A 19,273-nucleotide genomic window follows, 5' to 3' on the forward strand; every position below is an offset into this window, starting at 1 on the left:
TTATCTAAAGTCATTTTTGCTTATTAATATGGTTGAATTACATCATCGAAGGTCAGTAGCAAAGACACTGTCATAGTTAATGGTTTGTTAATAGCGAGAATTTTACCTTAAAATAAAGTGTGACTGAAAAGGAATCAATCTGAAAAAAAATATTTGGAAAAAATAAACACAACTGTATTGTTTCTCATTGTACTCACTGTGCTGCACCGAATCTAATGCAACCAAAATATTTGGCTACACTGCTCTAAAAATGTCTTTGTCATCTCTTGACCAGAAGGTGGTGATGTGCTGAAACTGTGGAAGCACTCTCAGGTCATACTGGTAAAGACAGATAAGAAGTTTTGTCACAATATACCAAAGCATTTTGGAGTTAAAGCCTAACATCCATTTCCGCATGCTCTTCATTGAATTTGTTGATTGCGCTATATAAGAATGGTTTGGTCTATCAAAAATGCCACCATAGAATGCAATCGACTCGGCATGAGCCAAGAAATCAGAGAGAAAAGAATTTTGCTTCTAGCACTGTACTTTACCTACAGTACATAGTGAGTAAGACAGCACTGTAGCACAGCACAGTTTGAAATCAAGGATTTAAAGCGTGTCCAGTAATAGCAGACCTTTCCGCATCCAATTTACATGGAAAGACCATCACGCACAGAGTGCATGTGTTTTTTTGCAGGCCACAATTTACCCCAGAGGACGCACAGTATGAACTGGATTCATTAAAGTTTGCAATGTTTGTGACATTAAATATTTTTTGAATATTGAATGACTTCTTTAAATTACATAAATTTGCAGAATGCTGACAGTATATGAAAAAAAGTATTACAGCATTTGCCTTAACTAAGACAAAATTAATGTCAATTAATGAAGATGGAGAATGGAAAGTGCTGGGGTTCTAATTTCTGTTGAAACAAAAGTCCTGCTTCAGAATTGCATCAACCTTTTAGAAAAACTATTGGCTGAAAAAAGCCAAATATTAGATGATACATCAGTCAACCACTACTAGCAAATACCCACAAGAAAAGGAAAGGAAAGGAAAGGAAAGGAAAGGAAAGGAAAGGAAAGGAAAGAAAAGAAAAGAAAAGAAAAGAAAAGAAAAGAAAAGAAAAGAAAAGAAAAGAAAAGAAAAGAAAAGAAAAGAAAAGAAAAGAAAAGAAAAGAAAAGAAAAGAAAAGAAAAAAAAAAGCAGCAGCCTAATGGTCTGCATATCCAAAGGTTGCATGTGGAGTTGTAAGTAAAGGTCACCCCAGAGACTTACTGAGATTCTGCTCTGTCATCATTGTGTCCTTCAGTAAAGCTGTTAACCTGACTGCTCTAGGGGAACCGTTTCTGCAATTAGTGTACTCGGATGACAAATGTCTGCTAAATGGCAAATAAAAACACACACACACAGCCATAAAGACCCTGATCTCTCCATACTAGAGCCAGTCGTTTTAAAAAGCAACACCTTGGTTTATTGTAGAGCATGTTCTCAGGAAAAAAGATGGACCAAAATACGAATAAAAACAGCAGAGGGTAAAGCTCCAGTGCAGAGCTACATCCACCAGGAACCATTACATTTAATGAAATCCTTCTTTGCAATGCCCTAAGCACATAAAGCTAGCGGCTACTGTTCTACAGACCTCCAACAGATTTTAAAGGAAATACAATCCCACTAGGGTTTCCATTTATATCCTGATCTAAGAATAACTTCATTTGTCCAAACTGCACAGCAGAGATGGTAAAACTGGTCTGGGATCAGAACAGAAAAGTGTCAGAGGAGGGTGACCTCTGAGGTCAGTTCTGTGCTTTGATTTATGATGCTAGAGCAAGAGTTTGGGTGAAGGAAGGTAAGGATCAATATGAACTGGAAGACCCTCGGAAACAAGAAGAGAGATTCAATGCACATTTCAAAGAATGTGTCAATGAACAAATGATAAAGATTCTCAATGGAGCATTCCCTCTTTACGAACATAAATTCACTGTCAGCAAATTATGTTGTAATGAGCTGGAAAAAATGAAGTAATGTCAGAAATGTTACACAGAAATGTTATAAACAAATGTTTGGGAAACAGAATCTTCATCTAATCCAGCCAATCATATCACAAGAATATGCATATACTGTATAGCTGCTTACCTCAATCCTGCAACAGAAATATAAAAATGAACCAATAAGAATGAACACAGAAGAAATAGACAAGACTGATGAATGATGGGAAAAGGGAGTCCAAACAAAAGCCAGAGAGGATGAGACAGAGAGAAGTGGTTGGACAGAAGGACAGGGAAATAAAGAAATGGAAGAAAAACATGAAGGAGACTGAAAGAAGAGGAAAGGGGAAGGGAAAGGTTGTGAACTAAATCACAGAGATTGATAAGGGTATTAGTGTCAGAAAGAAAGGTGAAATAGGTTTTCTGGTTTTGGGTCACCAAAACCCTCACTCACTTCTGACTTTAGCCTTTCTACAACCTTATTTCTCTTAGTTTTTAGCCTCTTTTGCAGTTTATTCTTGTTTCTGTGTCCTCTACTTCTGTCTCAAACAGTGCAACCCAAAATAAAGATCTACTGCAGCAATTTAGAGACTGTTGCGTGGTCATTACTCAATATGTGGTGGGCTGCCCTGAACACACAAACATCCACCTGCTCACACACAAACACTATAACAACATATACTGTACATGCACAAGCACAAAAACCTTGCCCATATTTCACTCCAAAATCATAAGCAGTATAATACAATATGAAGCCTGTTAGGACCATAAGGATTTTTGTGCATTAGTTTTATGACAATTCTCAGTACTCTAATGTAATAGGAAATAATGATAAATTATGTCAATTATACAGTATTTATACATTTTGGTAGTACCAGTTATTTCAATTTTATGTAAAATATTTAACTGTTATTTGATGTACTGAATTTAATTTACGCTAATTTACAATAAACCAATCTTTGTGTCTGCACGGGACCATTTTCATTACTGATCGTTGGCATTACAGTAATGAGAATTAAGGGGAAAATGTGCTTAATTGTGCTTAATCATGAACAAGATATTTTAATGGTTTTCCCAGACAGATTAATGAGATTAAATGTGGAGCTTCTCCCATTTGCTTCTCAGCCTGAGAAAGACCCCCAATAATCTCTTATGTTCTCCTAGAGTTTCAGAAGAGATCTCAATAATGTCTCAATCTGTGCTAAGATTTTCCAAATCAAAAGTTTGTGATATAAAGTCTGAGATTTCAGTAAAAAAAAGTAAGGGAGTCATAATACATCAGTATTGATGATAACTATGTAATTAAAAAAGAAATACTCATTTCATGTTTCAAACAGATGATCTAGTTCACACTATCCACATTCATTTTATAGCTCTAAATTATCATTTCGTCAGAAAAAACACTGTACACGGCTATATACAACAAACAGACACAGAAGTAGGAAAGAGTTGGATAGTACATTACCGTAAAGTAAACAAAAGTACAGAAAAAAGTATATAAAAAGGTCTTCCCCTTTCAAGACCACATTTCCATTTTTTTCATTATAATAAGCATGTGAAAACGAAATTACAGTGTTTGTATCAAATCAAAAACACACAATCACACTTTATAACATTAAACAAACAGAAACCGCAACGAATGGATCACATTAGTGTATAAAATGGAATATATTATCTTTCACACACACACACACACACACACACATTGTGCTGCAAAATAAGCATGTACAAATATGATTGCATTACAAATCTATATTTCCCAGTGTAAAAGAGGCAGTATGCTATCCATACAAATGACAAACTAATACTCATTATATATTTCAGTAAATCCTTTGCAAATCTAAGATGGCAGCACACGCAATGAGAGCCAATTCAAAGCAGTGCTGTCAACTACACTTGACAACTCTGATATCTATAATGTATGAGTCTCCATTTCTGTGGTGAGGAACTTGTGCTGGAAAACACAAAGATGTGTTTGTGTGTGTGTGTATGAGTGTAGAGGAAGAATGAAAGGAGTGCTATCAATCATTTGACTCATCAGTGCGTTAATGTCTGCGTGCTTGTCAGCATGTGTGTATGTGTGTGCATGTGTGATGAGATCGGGCTCATCTCTATGTCATTATGGAGCAGCTCATAGGTTATCAGGGGAGGTGAGAGCTATTTATAATGCCTCTTTCCTTTTCCTTCCTCTCTCTCACACTCTATTTCTCTCACACACATGCTGTTCCTAACACATGTTCTCTCTAGTTCCCTCTTCCTACTATCTCTCTCTCCCCTTGACCAACTTCTCAAGGTGGGGTGGCAGACAAGCATTTATCCTAGATGCTGTACAATGACAGTGTGCGAACACATACACCTACGTATAGATGCAAATTCACATGCATGCTGCATGTCCTCACACGCTGTTAATATTCTGGCCTACACATTAATTGTGGAACCATTGAGGCAAATACTTCAAATAACTAATCAAAAACAGTCAACACATCATTTACTTCAGATTGTTTTCAGGCACCAATTTATGATTCACTTATTTGAGGAACCACATTCGCATCGACTGAACATACAAAATCTCTTCCAGGACCAAGGTTGCCAAATCTGCAGTTTTCCTGCCAGTGTTGGCAAGTCCGCGGTTTTCCAGTGGAATTAAGCTACTTTAACACTGTTGCCACGGGTTGTTTTTCATGTCGACGGGTTGAAGCTACCCCAAAAACGTGATATTCAGCCCCATTCTTAAAATAATGTTTATAGGATGTTCTTGTAACATTATTAATAATTAAAAACATTCTCGGAACGTTCTTTTGATGTTATTTGTACACAATTAAGGTTCTTGTTATGAGAAAACGGTCTTAGAACAACATTCTTAGAACTTTCTTTTGATGTTTTTTGTACACGATTGAGGTTCTCGTAATGGTAAGAGAAAACATTCTTATAACTAAATTCTCAAAACGTTTAAAATTTACAGTGAATAACCGTAAATTGACATTCCCAGAATTCCCTGCATTGCATTTTTTTAAATTTCATATTTTTTTGTTGAAATAACTGTTTCTTAAATAGTTTTTTCATTCATCAGTTTTGTACATTAGGGTTGTATGTTACATCTACTGTTGTTAAATTAATGTTTATTGCATTATTTCGGTTTCATACAGTAGTACTAGCACTACTACATTTGTTGATTTGACTTAAGGAAAAAATAGGCCATACTAGCTTAAGCTGTCTGAGAAATAGTTTGTAACTGGTACAATGTGACCAGTATCTACAATTTGACCTGCTACAGTGGTTCTCAACCTTTGTATCTTTTTGATAAAGACCCACCATTGTCTACAACAATATTCAAACACACTCTATCACTGTTTTTTACTTATTTTTTAATGTTTGGAAATTCCTTGTAAATTAATTAACAATTTAAAAAACTAAACAGGTCTACCAGGTTGAAAGCAGGTTAAGTTTGAACCAGTTAGAAACCATATAAATTCAGCTATCAGACTGTCATGAGAACTCTGAGTGCTACTACAGCATTTGAATGCAATTACTGCATTTGTATATTTGTACACAAGTGCTCTTCAGTGCTTGACTGTTTAAGTAATTGCAGTGTACATGATTTTTGTGCTTTCTTAGAATTCGCTTTGATAAAAAAACGTCTAATAGCAAATATAAATGTAATATCCTCCGGACATTCTGTTTCAGAAAAATGAATGGAGCGTATGCACACAAACACAAAGCTTTGATGTGTTTTTGATTTGCTATTCATTTAATGCTCAACAAGTTAATATTTTGGAAAATAGCTCAAAACAAGCTATCAATCTAGTAAAAAGCTATAAAATCCTTAACATCATTGGGAGTTTATTTCCTGTGCATATTTCAAATGTCACTGCATAGTTGGTCACTCACTCAGTAATTTCCTCTGTAACCGTATGTTCCACCTGTAGACGGGAGTTCACCTCGATGAAGTAGTGTTTTCCATGTTTATCCACCAGGAACTCCACTGTGCCTGCGTTCTCATAGCCCACCTATGGAAAACAGAGTTATAGTGTTAGCATGAAAATACATTGTGAGCATTGTGTTGTTTATGGACCACCTTAAAACTCCTTAACACACAAATCTTGTGTACTCTACTAAAATTAGGTGTGTTGGAACATCTAATTGAGTAGAGTTCAGGGATTGGCACGTTCTGTCCTGCAAAGTTTAGTTCCATCCCTGATCAAACACACCTGTCTGTAATTTTTAAGCAATCCTAAAGATTTAGACTAGAGCTAAACTCTGCAGGGCAGTGGCCCTCCAGGACCTTATATCTTATATAGATCTTATATAGCTCAAGCTGCACTGTGCTTTGGAAGGCATCCAGTAAAATCAGTTGCTAAATTGAAACATGCTACAAGAACCCAACACATAAGCTCCACAGAATACAATAATCAGAAGATGCCTTCTGTTAGAACTTAGAAATAGTTGTAACAATGTCAGATATTTTGGTATGGAAATTATGAGAAGACGGGTAAGTTTGAGAACTTTATTTACATGTGCCGGTATCCCCAGGGGCTTCTGCTTGAGCTCCCAGAGGAATGACAATTTGAACCTAACATGATGAGCAGAGATTTAGTTTAAAAAGCTCAAACTTTCCCTCTTAAATCTCTCCAGCTTGTAGAAAAAAAAAACCCTCCGGCAATTGGTTAATTCTGCTGAACAGCGTGGTGCCAGCAGAAAGAAGCAAAGAGGCTTCTGATAAAAGCCATGAAATCAGCAGGACTGCTGGTCTTGACACCAGCCAAAAACACAACCCATGGAGCAGGAGATGTGTAGGAGATATAGAGACAGATATCCTAGGTGAGATGAAGACAGTCTCACATTAAACATAAAAGACAAAAACAGAAGGAGACAAAGATACAGGAACCCGCTTCTTCTAAAGTCTGCAACTCTCTTTTCTGGTATCTTCTCTCTCATGCTCTCTTTCATAAACACTCATTCAGGCTACTTGGATACACTGAAGGGATTGAAGATAATCCAGTGCCAAAATTCACTGTAATCTGATCCAATTTCTCCCCACAATTCAGCGTTGCCTACTAATCCCACTCTGCAACGAGCTTGCCAAAAGCAGACGCTCACCCACACGAACACCACAAACACAAATATACACACACAAATATAATTTCAAACATAGCTTTGCAAACTTACTCTGACATATTACAATATTTACCACATATACATGGACATAAATCCACACTTCACACAAATAAACAGACTGATGCCGATTTGACAAAATTAATTCACTCTTTTACTTGGCTCCCGCCTTTTTTCCATTCATCCCTCTTTCCTGCATCCCTCCACACCCCATGTCAATCGTGCCAGAAGGATTTGATGCTTTTTAATCTTAACCGACTAACATGACCGTGAGAACAGGGTTCAAACTGATGTCAGCTAAACCACTACAGAGGGAGAGAGAGAAAAAAAAATGAATGAATCAATGAACAAACATATGGGTGACTGAACAAACACATAAATCAATGAATGAATAAAAAATGAACGAACTAATGAATTCTGGAAAGTCTAATGTAAAACCACAAGGCCTCTTCGTGGATAAAAAAACCCTGTTATTTTTTGTCAATTTTCATGGTGCTAAATTTATAATCTGTCTTTCTTCATACATGCACAAAATACATGCTGATGTCAATGCAAATAGATGGAATTGCACCCACAAAGTGATTTATCAAGCCTGAATGTCGCTTCAGAACTTGCAACTGCATGTACAAATTGATACCACCGGAAGGCAGGAATTGATCCGATTCGTGTGGATACACATGTGGCTACTGTCATTATGGCAAAATGGAAAATTATGAGAATATGTAGATTTACCTAATGCTGCTGGTGTTCTGACACGCACCAATGTAACATGATTTTTTTTTTCACAAGCAATTGATTTATTCAAACTCATAACTGAACTTCAAGGGGTTTCATGTAAAATGATGAATATATTCATTTAAATAAATATACTATAGCTGACGTGTATATAAAAATGCGTAGGACACATATATTCATACAATAAATCATATTATATGCATCTATTATTCTATACAATATATATCATATAAATGAGCATTCTTGAGTCATATATCAGGGTTAAAGGATACTGTCAAATCACTCCAAACTCAAACTAAACAACAACAAATCCCTGACATGACATAGCTAGAGAAACATTAAAATTTACACAGTGGATTTCAATCTTTTTAACTCCAAGGCTCCACTTTTACCCAACACAATATTCAAAGGCAGTCCTATCTACGGTAAGATAATATGTACCTCTTTGACTTCTGTTCTGATAAAAATAAATAAATAAACATGGTGTCAATGGTTCTGTGAATCATGCAACCACCCTTAGCAACATAAACAATCAATAAAATTGTTCCATGTATTATGTATTTCAACAATTATAATTTCACCCTTCCCACTGTCAAAGAAAGTCTTCTCATAGGGGAGACACTTCTCATAAGGGATATTTCGTTTTGAGTCTTGCCCAATTACATCCTTCAGTCGTGACTTAATACAGCCTCTAAGGTACTGTTTCCATATCTCGAAGACTTATTGGGGCCTTACTGGAAGCTGGGTTTACATCTACTTTTCACCTAAAAATAAGGTCTTTCCTTGAATTGAGCTACTCAGCTTTACTTAACTACTTTTTTTTCACTGTCCTACCTGTATTAGTCTACCAGGTCTCACGGCAAAAACTTACCTGAGGGAACTTTTTTGCAATATGCGAAATACTAATCAATACGTACATATCACAGTGGTTTCGCTAAGGCTGCATTTACTAGAAGAAAAAAGGAAACATTTCTTATTATAATCATTGTTAAAAACAGTGCTGCTTCATAATTTTGCTCAAACTGTAAACAAAAATTATTTGTATTATATTTTATTATTATTTTAATATTATACTGTAAATGTCTTTACTGTCAGCTGGATCAATTTAATGCATGCTTGCATTAAAAAAAATTAACTGCTCCTAAACTTTTGATCAGTAACATGTATACCATTCTTGTGGTCCCTACTCTATTAACATCTGACAGATCCCTCAAGACTTACGGATAGAAAAATTATAATTAAACTTTATGTGGAGTACTACTTGTGCACATTACATATTTATTAACATTAAGCCTAAAATGTGTTTAAATGTCACTATTGATGATGATTGCATGATTTAAAAAAAAAAAAAAATATCAGTCTTCAAATGCAAGTTATTTAAAGTGAAAATAAATGTATTTCAAATACATTTTAGTACATTTATTTTTCACTAGGGTTGTTATAATTTTCCTGTGGCTCCATAGTGATTAAACGCAATACAAGCCATTTGCAGAAATGTAGAGACATGTTGTAAAATGTAATAAAAACTAGAATCTGTGATTTATTAAATCTCTTTAACCTTTATTTAGCTAACAAAAGTTCAAAAAAAGATCTTAAGCTTACTTGATACAAAACTTCACCTGCTCAACAGTCAGTTGTTATGTTGTCTTTTTCTCGTCTTCATAATGTGCCATACATTTTCAATACGAGAGAGATTTGGACTGCAGGCAGGCCAGTCAAGCACATCCAGTCTCTCTATGAAACCATACTGTTGTTGCTCGTGCAGAAAGAGGCCTGGCATTGTCTCACTCTAATAACCATGGGCTACCCAGGAAAAGATGTCATTTTGATGGCAGCATATGTCTCTGTACAATCTCAATATATGACTCAGCCTCAATTGTACCTTCATATGTAATGTAATGGTACCTTCAACATATGTAATGCCGTGGGCACTGATTTACCCCAATACAATGACAGATGTTGGCTTGTGCACCTGTTGCTATTATAAGTCTGGATGGTCTCTTTTGTCTTTGGCATGGAGAAATCAATGTCTGTTATTCCCAAAACAAGCTGAAACATGGACTCATCAGAACACAGCACACATTACCACTGTCTTTTGGACCATTTGAGATAAGCTTAGGCCCAGAGAACAAGGCAGCATCTTTGCACAGAATTGATGTATGACTTTCTTCTTGAGTAACAGAGATTCAAGCTACATTTCTTGATGCAGAAACAGGCTTTCTTAAGTGACAACGGTTTTCCGAATTACTCTTGACCCCATGTGGCTATATTTAACACAGTACCACGTTTTCTCATGCAATGCTCGAAGGTTACACACATTCAGCACAGTTTTTCCTGACTTTCCATATATGGACTGAGATTTCTCCAGATTCCGTAAATATATCCTCACATTACCAATTTACCTGCTTTTTTGTGGAATGTTTTAAAATACTTTAACTTTGACAATCTCTTCACTTTTATTTTATCTCTGTCTCAACTTTGCATCCATCTAAAGTACAATTTGTTTATTTACGAACAATTAGGTTGGTAAGCAAAATCACTGGAAATCTTTCCTTTGTAGTTTTGTCAAAGATTAAAGAGAATTAACAAATCACAGGTTTTTGATTTTATTGCATTTTATAAAATGTCCCAATTTTATGGGAAACGGGGGTTGTACACTTATGCCCCAAACAAAAAAAATATGGCTTCAATAAGGTTTCTGCTGTTTTCCAGGAGATGAACAGCAATGCTAATGGATAGCTTTCTGCAGATGCTACAGAGCTCCTTGACCTGCAGAAGTGTCAATAGACCTCCCTATCTCCTTTAATCTCGCCAATGGATCTTTCAGCAAAATTCTTTTCAGCTAAATTCAATAAACTTTATTCTGCTACTTCCCTTTATGATGCAGCATAAATAAGCAGGTTATAACAAGTACCATAAGGAGAAGCAGGATGAAAGGACAGATGGTTAAGAGAAAAGTGTGGGGTGGGCAGAGAGAGAGAGACGCAATCAGTGTCTTTTTGATCAGACGTGTTTGTGGTGACATGTGTGATTATAATCGGCTCTCAAGCGGCTGCTATGGTGACCATTCACCTACAGATATGACCCATAATACGTCAATGAGAAAAGTGGTAATTGCGTCCAAAGATGAATTATAGGCACTAGCAGATGTGAACACATGAGGAGAATAAAAGGAGAAGTATAAAATCACTATGGTTATTAGCACACATCATTGTTCAGTCATTACCTGCAGCGTGTCAGAGCTCCAGACGTGCTTAGACTTAACTCACTGCTTTAGTGACATCTAGAGAACGCTTTATGTTATGAACTAATGAAACTCTTTAAATGAGTGTACGAAAGTGTAATAAACAAGACAAGTTCAAATAAAACTTATTATGAGGGTCTGCTTTACTGTTTATAGATTTTATAGCTCAGTGTTTCAGACAATAAAGCAGATGGCAGATTTTTAGTTCAGAACACATTTGAGAAGCACTGACACAAACACAGCCTTTCATGCACTACAGTAAGCAGTCTGCTAGCTCTGTGTGCAAAAGCACAATATTGGGAAAACCACTGGGGTCATCCTCTCCCTCAATTCATTCAGCATAGGACCAAAGCAAAAAGAAAGAAAGGAATGTGTTTGACTGCTTTGAAGAAATAAGACACTGATTATGATTCAGAACCTTAAAAAACAGAGCTAAATAAAAAGCAAGCTCAAGACAAGAGTGAACAAGTGAGTGAGTCAGTAAGTGAATAAGCGACTGAGTCAATTAATAAATAAGTAAGTTGGTCAATGAGTCAGTGAGCAAGTGAATAGGTTCATGCCAACTTGCGTACTTACGCACACAATTCGTGGATTAATCCAGAGATTTTTCAAATGCATCGTGATTCTCTCTGTAAACGATTCTGAGCTTATTTTTCCAACAGTAGTTTTTAACCGCATACTCAAATACTCACGAAGAAGAGCGCTTGTGTGTTCGACTGAGTCATGTAATTGCACCTCGTATTTCACTTCAATATTGTGGAACTTTATGAATGATTATTTTAGGTGCAAGTGTGTATAAGGAATTGGAAGTAAGCAGAGTACAGCTATTTTTAAAGCATGCAGTGCCATCTGCTGTTAAAAAGCTTAGAATCGATTAAAAAGAGAATCACAATTCATTCTGAAAATCTCAGAATCAATGCAGAATCATTTCTCTATTCACAATGCATCAATTTTTTTTTCCCCAACCCTACAGTGCCTTGCAAAAGTATTCACACCCCTCAACTTTTTCTCGTTTTATGTTGCAGCCTTATGTTAAACTGCTTTAAATTACTTTTTTTCCCACATCAATCTACACTACATACACCATAATGACAATGCACAAAACAGATTTGTGACAACTTTACAAATTTATCAAAAATAAAATGCTGAAATACGTACATTGAATAAGTATTCATACCCTTAACTCAGTACTTAGTTGACAAGTTTTTCAAATCTCCATCTGGCAATTATCTGCCATTCTTCGCCTGACCTCTTCACCTCTCAAGCTCTGTCAGCTTGGACGGGGGCTGGCAAACATTTTCAGGTTGCTGTGTGCTTAGGATCATTGTCCTGATGGAATGTGAACCTTCGGCCCAGTCTGAGGTTCTGAATGCTCTGGACTGGGTTTTAATTTAAAATTTTTAATCTCAATTTTTTGGTGCATTGAGCTTTCCTTCTCCTCTAACGAGTCCCTCAGTCCCTGTTGCTGAAAAAAGAGACGGAATGTGGAAAAGTGAAGTATACCTGGGGCTTTCCTGTTGGTATGGCACTCTGCAGGTGATGAGCAGTGCCTGGTTTCTTCCATACATGATGCTTGGAATTGAGATTCATTAGACCAGAGAATGTTGTTCCTCACAATCTGAGAGTTTTGCAAATTCCAAGTGGGCTTTCATATGTTTTCATTGAGGAGGATTGAGTCTGGCCACACCACCATAAAGCCAAGATCAGTAGAGTGTTGCAGTGATGTTTGTCTTTCTGTAGGTTTCTCCCATCTGTATATATGATTGTGGAGCTCAACTAGAGTGACCATCAGCTTCTTGGTCACCAGTATAACCAAGGCCCTTCTCCATCAATTGCTCAGTTTGGCCAGGAGGCCAGCTCTAGGAAAGAATGCTCCCAGAAAAGGGTATGAACACTCTGGTGAAAAAACAGCATATGCTGGTAGGTATGTTTTGATGCTGAGATGCTGGTTAGGTATGTATTGATGCTGGTTTAAGCTGGTCCTTTGCTGCTTTAAGATGGTCCTTTGCTGGTTTAAGCTGGTCCTTAGCTGGTTTATACTGGTCCTTTGCTGGTTTATGCTGGTCCTTAGCTGGTTTATGCTGGTCCTTTGCTGGTTTATGCTGGTCCCTAGCTGGTCATGTTGCTGGTCAAGGACCAGCATAAACCAGCAAAGGACCAGCATGAACCAGCTAAGGACAAGCATAAACCAGCACAGGACCATCTTAAACCAGCATCTAAACATACCTAACCAGCATCCCAGCATCAAAACATACCTACCAGCATATGCTGTTTTTTTCAGCAGGGCACTTATGCAATGGAACTATATCAATTTTTTATTTCTAATACATTTGCAAAGTTGTTACAAACCTGTTTTGTGCTTTGTCATTTTATGGAGTGTAGATTGATGTGGAAAAAGTAATTTAAAGCATTTTAACATAAGGCTGCAACACAACAAAATGTGAAAAAAAAAAAATAAGGGTTATCAATATTTTCGCAAGGCGCTGTATGCAAAATTCTATGCAATTTTGTAGTATAAATAGTGAAAATTGTGTGTCCACACTGAAAATTCCAAAAAGAAAAGGTACACTTCAAATGCCTAGAAACTGCATTTATTTAACCGAAAAAAGACTTGAAGAATACTTTATGCACTCAGCTGTCACAGATTTCCTTAAGTAAGGAAAGTCCTGTCAGCCTTAGTGCATAGTCCATAGTCCATGTCATTTGGGACTAACTATAAGTGAGTGAGTGACTGACTGACTGACTGAATCAGTGAGTGAGTTAGTAAAAGAGTGAAGCAATGAGCGAATCAGTGAGCAAGTGAATGAGTCTGAGTGAATAAGCAAGTGAAGTAGTCAATACTTCACAACTGTACTTCATAGCTCATTAGGAATCTTGAGGCATGAGAACGGTTGGCAAGGCAACACAGACAATGAAATAAACTAGAATTGTAAAAAACTCAAAATTGCTCATTAAATCATGCTGTCTCCTCATTGATCTGGCTCATCATTTTTTCCTCCATTCCTTATTTGCAACCTTTCATCCACCCAGTCACCTTAATAGAGGAAAATACTCTCTCTCCCCTTCTCTTTCTGTACTGTAATTGTAATGTACAAAGTGCAGTATTTTGTGCTACAACTTTTTTACTGCATCTTGATGTTTACAACTTGAAGTCCAAACTTTGTGATCCGATCAGGCCGACTGGATCATAACTCATACACATCAAGCAGTTTACTCGCATCAAGCAGATTCTGTATCCCAGTGCATAATTTAAATTTAAAATCTATAGTCTTTACGACAAGTGCTGGGTTTCCCTTTTAAAGTATTTGCAATCACGAGGTTGAGCATTTAATTTCGTTGTTTTCAAATACCATATGTTTTGCTGACACTGGATCTAGTTTCCTGCATAACCTTCTTGATGCATCTTTTACGAACACATTAGCACTTGTCTTTTTAATGTAAAATACACAACGTTTAGATAAAGGTTACATTTTAAGTGTAAACATGTCCTTTCACTGCATGGACTTTTCTGCTTTGTATTCCAATGTCCATCCTTTGTTCTCGCCTCCCTCTTTCTTTTGCTTGTTAAAAAAGAACAAAAAAAAAAAAAAAAAAACTTGAGACAGAAGTTCTGCTGAATCCACCAAACTGGCCCACAGACAAGGCAATAAACACCATGGCAAATGTCCCATAATACTCGGTAAGACCCCAAAGCTTTAGTGAATATAATCCAAGGCATCCACGCTAAACTGAAAAACAAACAAACAAAATGAACAACACCATCCCTTCCACACACACACACTCCAGATGAAACCAATGAAATCCCTCAAAAATTCCCTTGCTGGCAGTCTGGTGGAATTAAGATTGATGTTCTCAGTCAGAATATAAAATAAGAGCCAGCAGACAAGTGCGGTCCTAAAGCTTGTTAACACCAGCAGGACATTCTGCAGAAGACCACTTCTGCCGGTCTCTCTTTATCTCTCTGTGAAATGCATTAAATATGAGCTCCTGCATGAACAGCTCAATTAGAATGGCTTGGGAAAAAAGATATTGTATATATATATATTTTTGCGCACACATGTTTCTGAGAACTTATACAGCAATTGTGAATGCAGCTCACATCAGGTGGCACAGACAAGAGCTTAAAAGCTTAGAGAACAGAAATGTATTTGTTGCTCAAGCGTGTTTGTGTACACACACTTTCAGGGAAAAAATGTATAGATACACACAGAAGATGAGGCTATAAATGCAATGAACTGTGAACAATCCAGTTTATCTATGGGTTAATGTATGCCTATGTATAATGTATGCCTAGAAGTGGGTATAGCATTTAGTCTTATTTAGTTATTTATTTATAAGTAAGTAAGTAAGTAATCCAATATATACAGTACACAGATGTACAGTAGTACATCACAATATGAAAGAAAAGGCCTCATGCATCCAGCGCAATGTGGCGCCAGGCACGATGCAAGTGTTTATTGCTAGATGTGGCCGGACGCAGTTATCATTTTCACGTCCTGAGCCACGTTGTTTAAATAGCAAATGCATTTGTGCCCATTTGTGCGCCGATGGTCGTGCTGGTCTAAAAACGAGGTGTGTCCAGGCTCATTGTTGGCATGTTGGTATTTTGAGGCAAATTAAATAGACTGCACCATTGACCAACTGAAACCTGGTCTAAAGTCAATGGCGCAATTTTTTTGTTATTTAAAGAGCGTGTTATTAATATGCGCCTATAGGCAGGTGCACAATGCACATAGACTCTGCTTATTACACACACATGAATGCACAGCAGCACACACGTCAAATATTAAAAATTAAAGGATTACAATGTAAAAGATTATTATTGTGTATATAAATATAAAAATGCCTACATGTCATAATGGATAGTTAATCGCTTTCTTATGCGATGTGTTTTTTTTTTGGTTTCACTTTCGCATTCGAAAACGTTCAGCAAGGAGGGGAGAGGATGGAAAAGAGGTGAACAGTAACTCATTTAAGGGGGCTCGGCCCGTGAATGCCCCCCTTGGCCCTCCCTTTCTCTGGAGAAGCAGTCTTTGTTGTAGCGAATTCTGCCGTGTAACTAGCAAATCCGCCATGGCATAAGCACTACTGGCTCTTAAAGGGAATAGGAGATGAGACTCTGATTAGTTTAATGCATGTTACGCACAAAACACACCCATGACTCATTAAGTGAACAGGGACAACCTTTTTAGACCATGAGCCAGGCGTGCAGACCATTTTTCTCGTCCTTAAAATAGCAAAAGTGGATTCAGACTAGGGATGGCTCGATACCATAATTTTAATCTTCGGTACTATACCAGAATGTGACACCTCAGTATCAATACTAAAATGATACCATAGGTAACACATATCCAGCCTTAAAAGACAAGTGAATTGAAAACAATTTAGTTAGTAATGTTAACATACTAAACAAAACTAATTACTGACCTAGATTAATAAGTGCTGTAATACTGTTAGATCAGATTACCTAATGAATTTTAACAAGGCTTTCTTTACTGTAAAGTGTTATTCTAACAGTCAAAGTGTTCAAAATCACGTTATTATCTCTCTCTCTCTCTGATTGTTTTCAGATTTCAGACTCAGATAGCCAAAGAAAAAGCATATGATTTACACATGATTTATAGCAATGCTTGCATACAGGTGCAGTAAGGTCAGCTCGTTCACCTTTATCATCTGTTCTGTACGCAAAATAATGTCAAATTTCACTTCTTCTGTTGTCTTTATTTACTAGTTTTGAGCACGTTGATGGAGTTTCATCTGTTTGATAATCCATCGCGTTGTTCTGTTGTCACGTTTACCCATTTCGCAGCAATTTGGGAAGAACTGCGGAACAGCAGCATATAAAATACCGAATTGATCAAAATTATAGTATCGAACTATTTGAAATAAAATATATACTTGTATTTGTCCAGTACCAGTATACACACCCTAAGTGCACATGCTTTGTGTGCTTTAGACCATGCGCCTAGATCGTTAAAACTTAAACAAGTTAAATAACTAGTTATTCTAGATAAAAACGTATTCCATATCAATCCTTTTAGAACTTCTGTGGAATAATATGGAATACTTACTGCATAACTGGCACTTAGCAGTCTGTTTCCAATCATTCGGATTTTAAATCAGATTTCAAATGAATCAAACTGAATTTCAAACCACTACAATAAAACTTATAAACTCATAACTATACATTGTCAAACAACCACAGTAGTTACAGTAAGTGCAGCAAAACACATTAACAGTTATTGGATCAACATGAAAAAAAGTAACATTTTGTCATTCAGTAAATTAACTAGATGAATGTTGTATATAAGTGAATTTAGTTTATAAGGGATTTTGATTCACTTAAAAAAAAAAAACTGATTTATAACAGTCAATGGATTGGAAATTAGACTACACTGGCTGTGCTGTGCGTTTTTGATTCACTAAAAAGAACTGACTCATAAAAGGCAGCAATTTATGAATCACACTGCGCTTATTGAATAGTAGTGCACTAAACACTTTCAGAGTATTTCAGTGCTCAGATGAATTCAGTGCTTATTTAAAACCATTTGGATTAAAAACGAGAAGTAAAAAAATGGTACCTTCTAGATCTTGACTTTAGTTATCTATGAGGTGCTATCCTATTTAGCATACATAAGTGTGTAATTAGTCTGTCCTTGACTTAAGTGGGTTTATATTTACAGTATGTATGGTTAAGTTAATAAGGCGCACATAAGACACATCGTTAAACAGAAATAGATTAACTGGGAACAGAAATGAAAAGTCTTTCTTTAATGGCCGGCCCTACATGCATTTATCTGAGTGTGGGTCAACAGCTCGCTCTAAACCCTCTAGGACAGGGCCTCTACAAAAGACTGGCATTTATAACAGCAGCGGCCCGTCTGTTTTAGAGAGATTTGGCAGTCATTTGCGCTACACCCACTTTGCAGCACTCCACACAGCCTTAGGGAAGAGCAAGCAGAGAATGAGAGAGACTGCAGTATGCTGAAGAATGGTTTGTATTTCTCTGTAGGGAGTAGAGAGGTGAGATGTGAGGAGGGAATGATAGAATCGGGTTATCTTGGGCTTCTGTGTTATTTGATGAGCTAGTTTTATCTGTAATCCTTCCTTGAAGATTTATTCATGAATTTTGCTTGCTATAGTCAATCAACTCAGAGTTAATGGCTTTTAGCTACGAAATTCATTGTCATCCAATAACTATTTGCATTTCAAATCGGCGAGGGGGAGTGAGAAAGCGATATCGAGAGAGAAAGAAAGGGAGGACATGTTTCTGATCACATTTACAGGATCTGCAATCACCCTGACACTAGATCAGACACATACGCAACAGATAAGCAGGGCTTTAAAGTGGGTGTTCATACCAAGTGTATGCAAATAGCTGAAAAGCAATTGCAGAGCTTCATTCAAAGTCTGAATTACACACTATACCACATGTGGATGTGCATGTGGTGTGTTAACTGTATCTGTCAACAAAGCTTTTGTGCTCTCCGTTGATTTAAAACATGCTCATTTCTGTTTGAATCACATCCGTTTTCTATAAATCCCTGAAAGAAGGACTGAAATAGAGCGAGAGATATCAGCCAACAAGAACAGACACTGAACAAGTCAGACTGCTGACGATTGCGAGCTGCCGGCTATTCTGTTGTTTATCCCTCAGTTTCCGCTGTTTATGAAAGGTTAAGTGCACTTAGCATTTTTATTTTAGCGCGGGGCATTTAGATAGACGCAGGGAGAGGTGCGAATGTGCATGAATGGACAGAGCGAAGGAAGGAAAGGGAAGGCACAACAGGCCTTTTCTTCCAACACAAAGAGATTCTGATACCACTCGCTTAATCTCAGAATTCAATCTTTTTGAGCACAGACCACAAGACTGTCGAATGAGATTTTATTGAAAATACAATAAAACGGTGTGAGAGCGAGTATAAATGACTTACGGTGCCCTTTAAAGTGCTTACACTGCCAGCCGGCTGTAGCCATTTAGATTTCAGCCATGTCAACAACAGCAGCCAGAAGTAATAAATCAATTCAACAGCTCTGGCCATCAACAGTAGAGCACAACTCCACATGGTATACTGTGGGAGCCTCAGGCCTGTGTGTGTGTGCGATGCGTTCATGTCAAAAATTGTGTGTTTATTTTGCAACCAAGGGAATGTCCTTCACAGTACAGTACTGACCGTCTCCTCGCTGCTCTTTCCATCCCTACCAGCGTTT

The 19,273-nt window shown here is 37.0% G+C and overlaps 1 protein-coding gene across 1 annotated transcript in view; it reads right to left on the reverse strand.

Moving 5' to 3' along the window:
* The window catches only part of pcxb (pyruvate carboxylase b), a 203,517-nt gene that overhangs the window by 160,020 nt on the left and 24,224 nt on the right, over positions 1 to 19,273 (reverse strand). Inside the window, exon 8 of the mRNA XM_051114648.1 lies at positions 5,860 to 5,978. Within this exon, the coding sequence (XP_050970605.1) occupies positions 5,860 to 5,978 (119 nt within the window). The remainder of the gene's footprint in view (positions 1 to 5,859; positions 5,979 to 19,273) is intronic.

The sequence above is a fragment of the Labeo rohita genome, chromosome 7, assembly GCF_022985175.1.
Source record: "Labeo rohita strain BAU-BD-2019 chromosome 7, IGBB_LRoh.1.0, whole genome shotgun sequence".
Taxonomy (NCBI): Eukaryota; Metazoa; Chordata; class Actinopteri; order Cypriniformes; family Cyprinidae; genus Labeo; species Labeo rohita.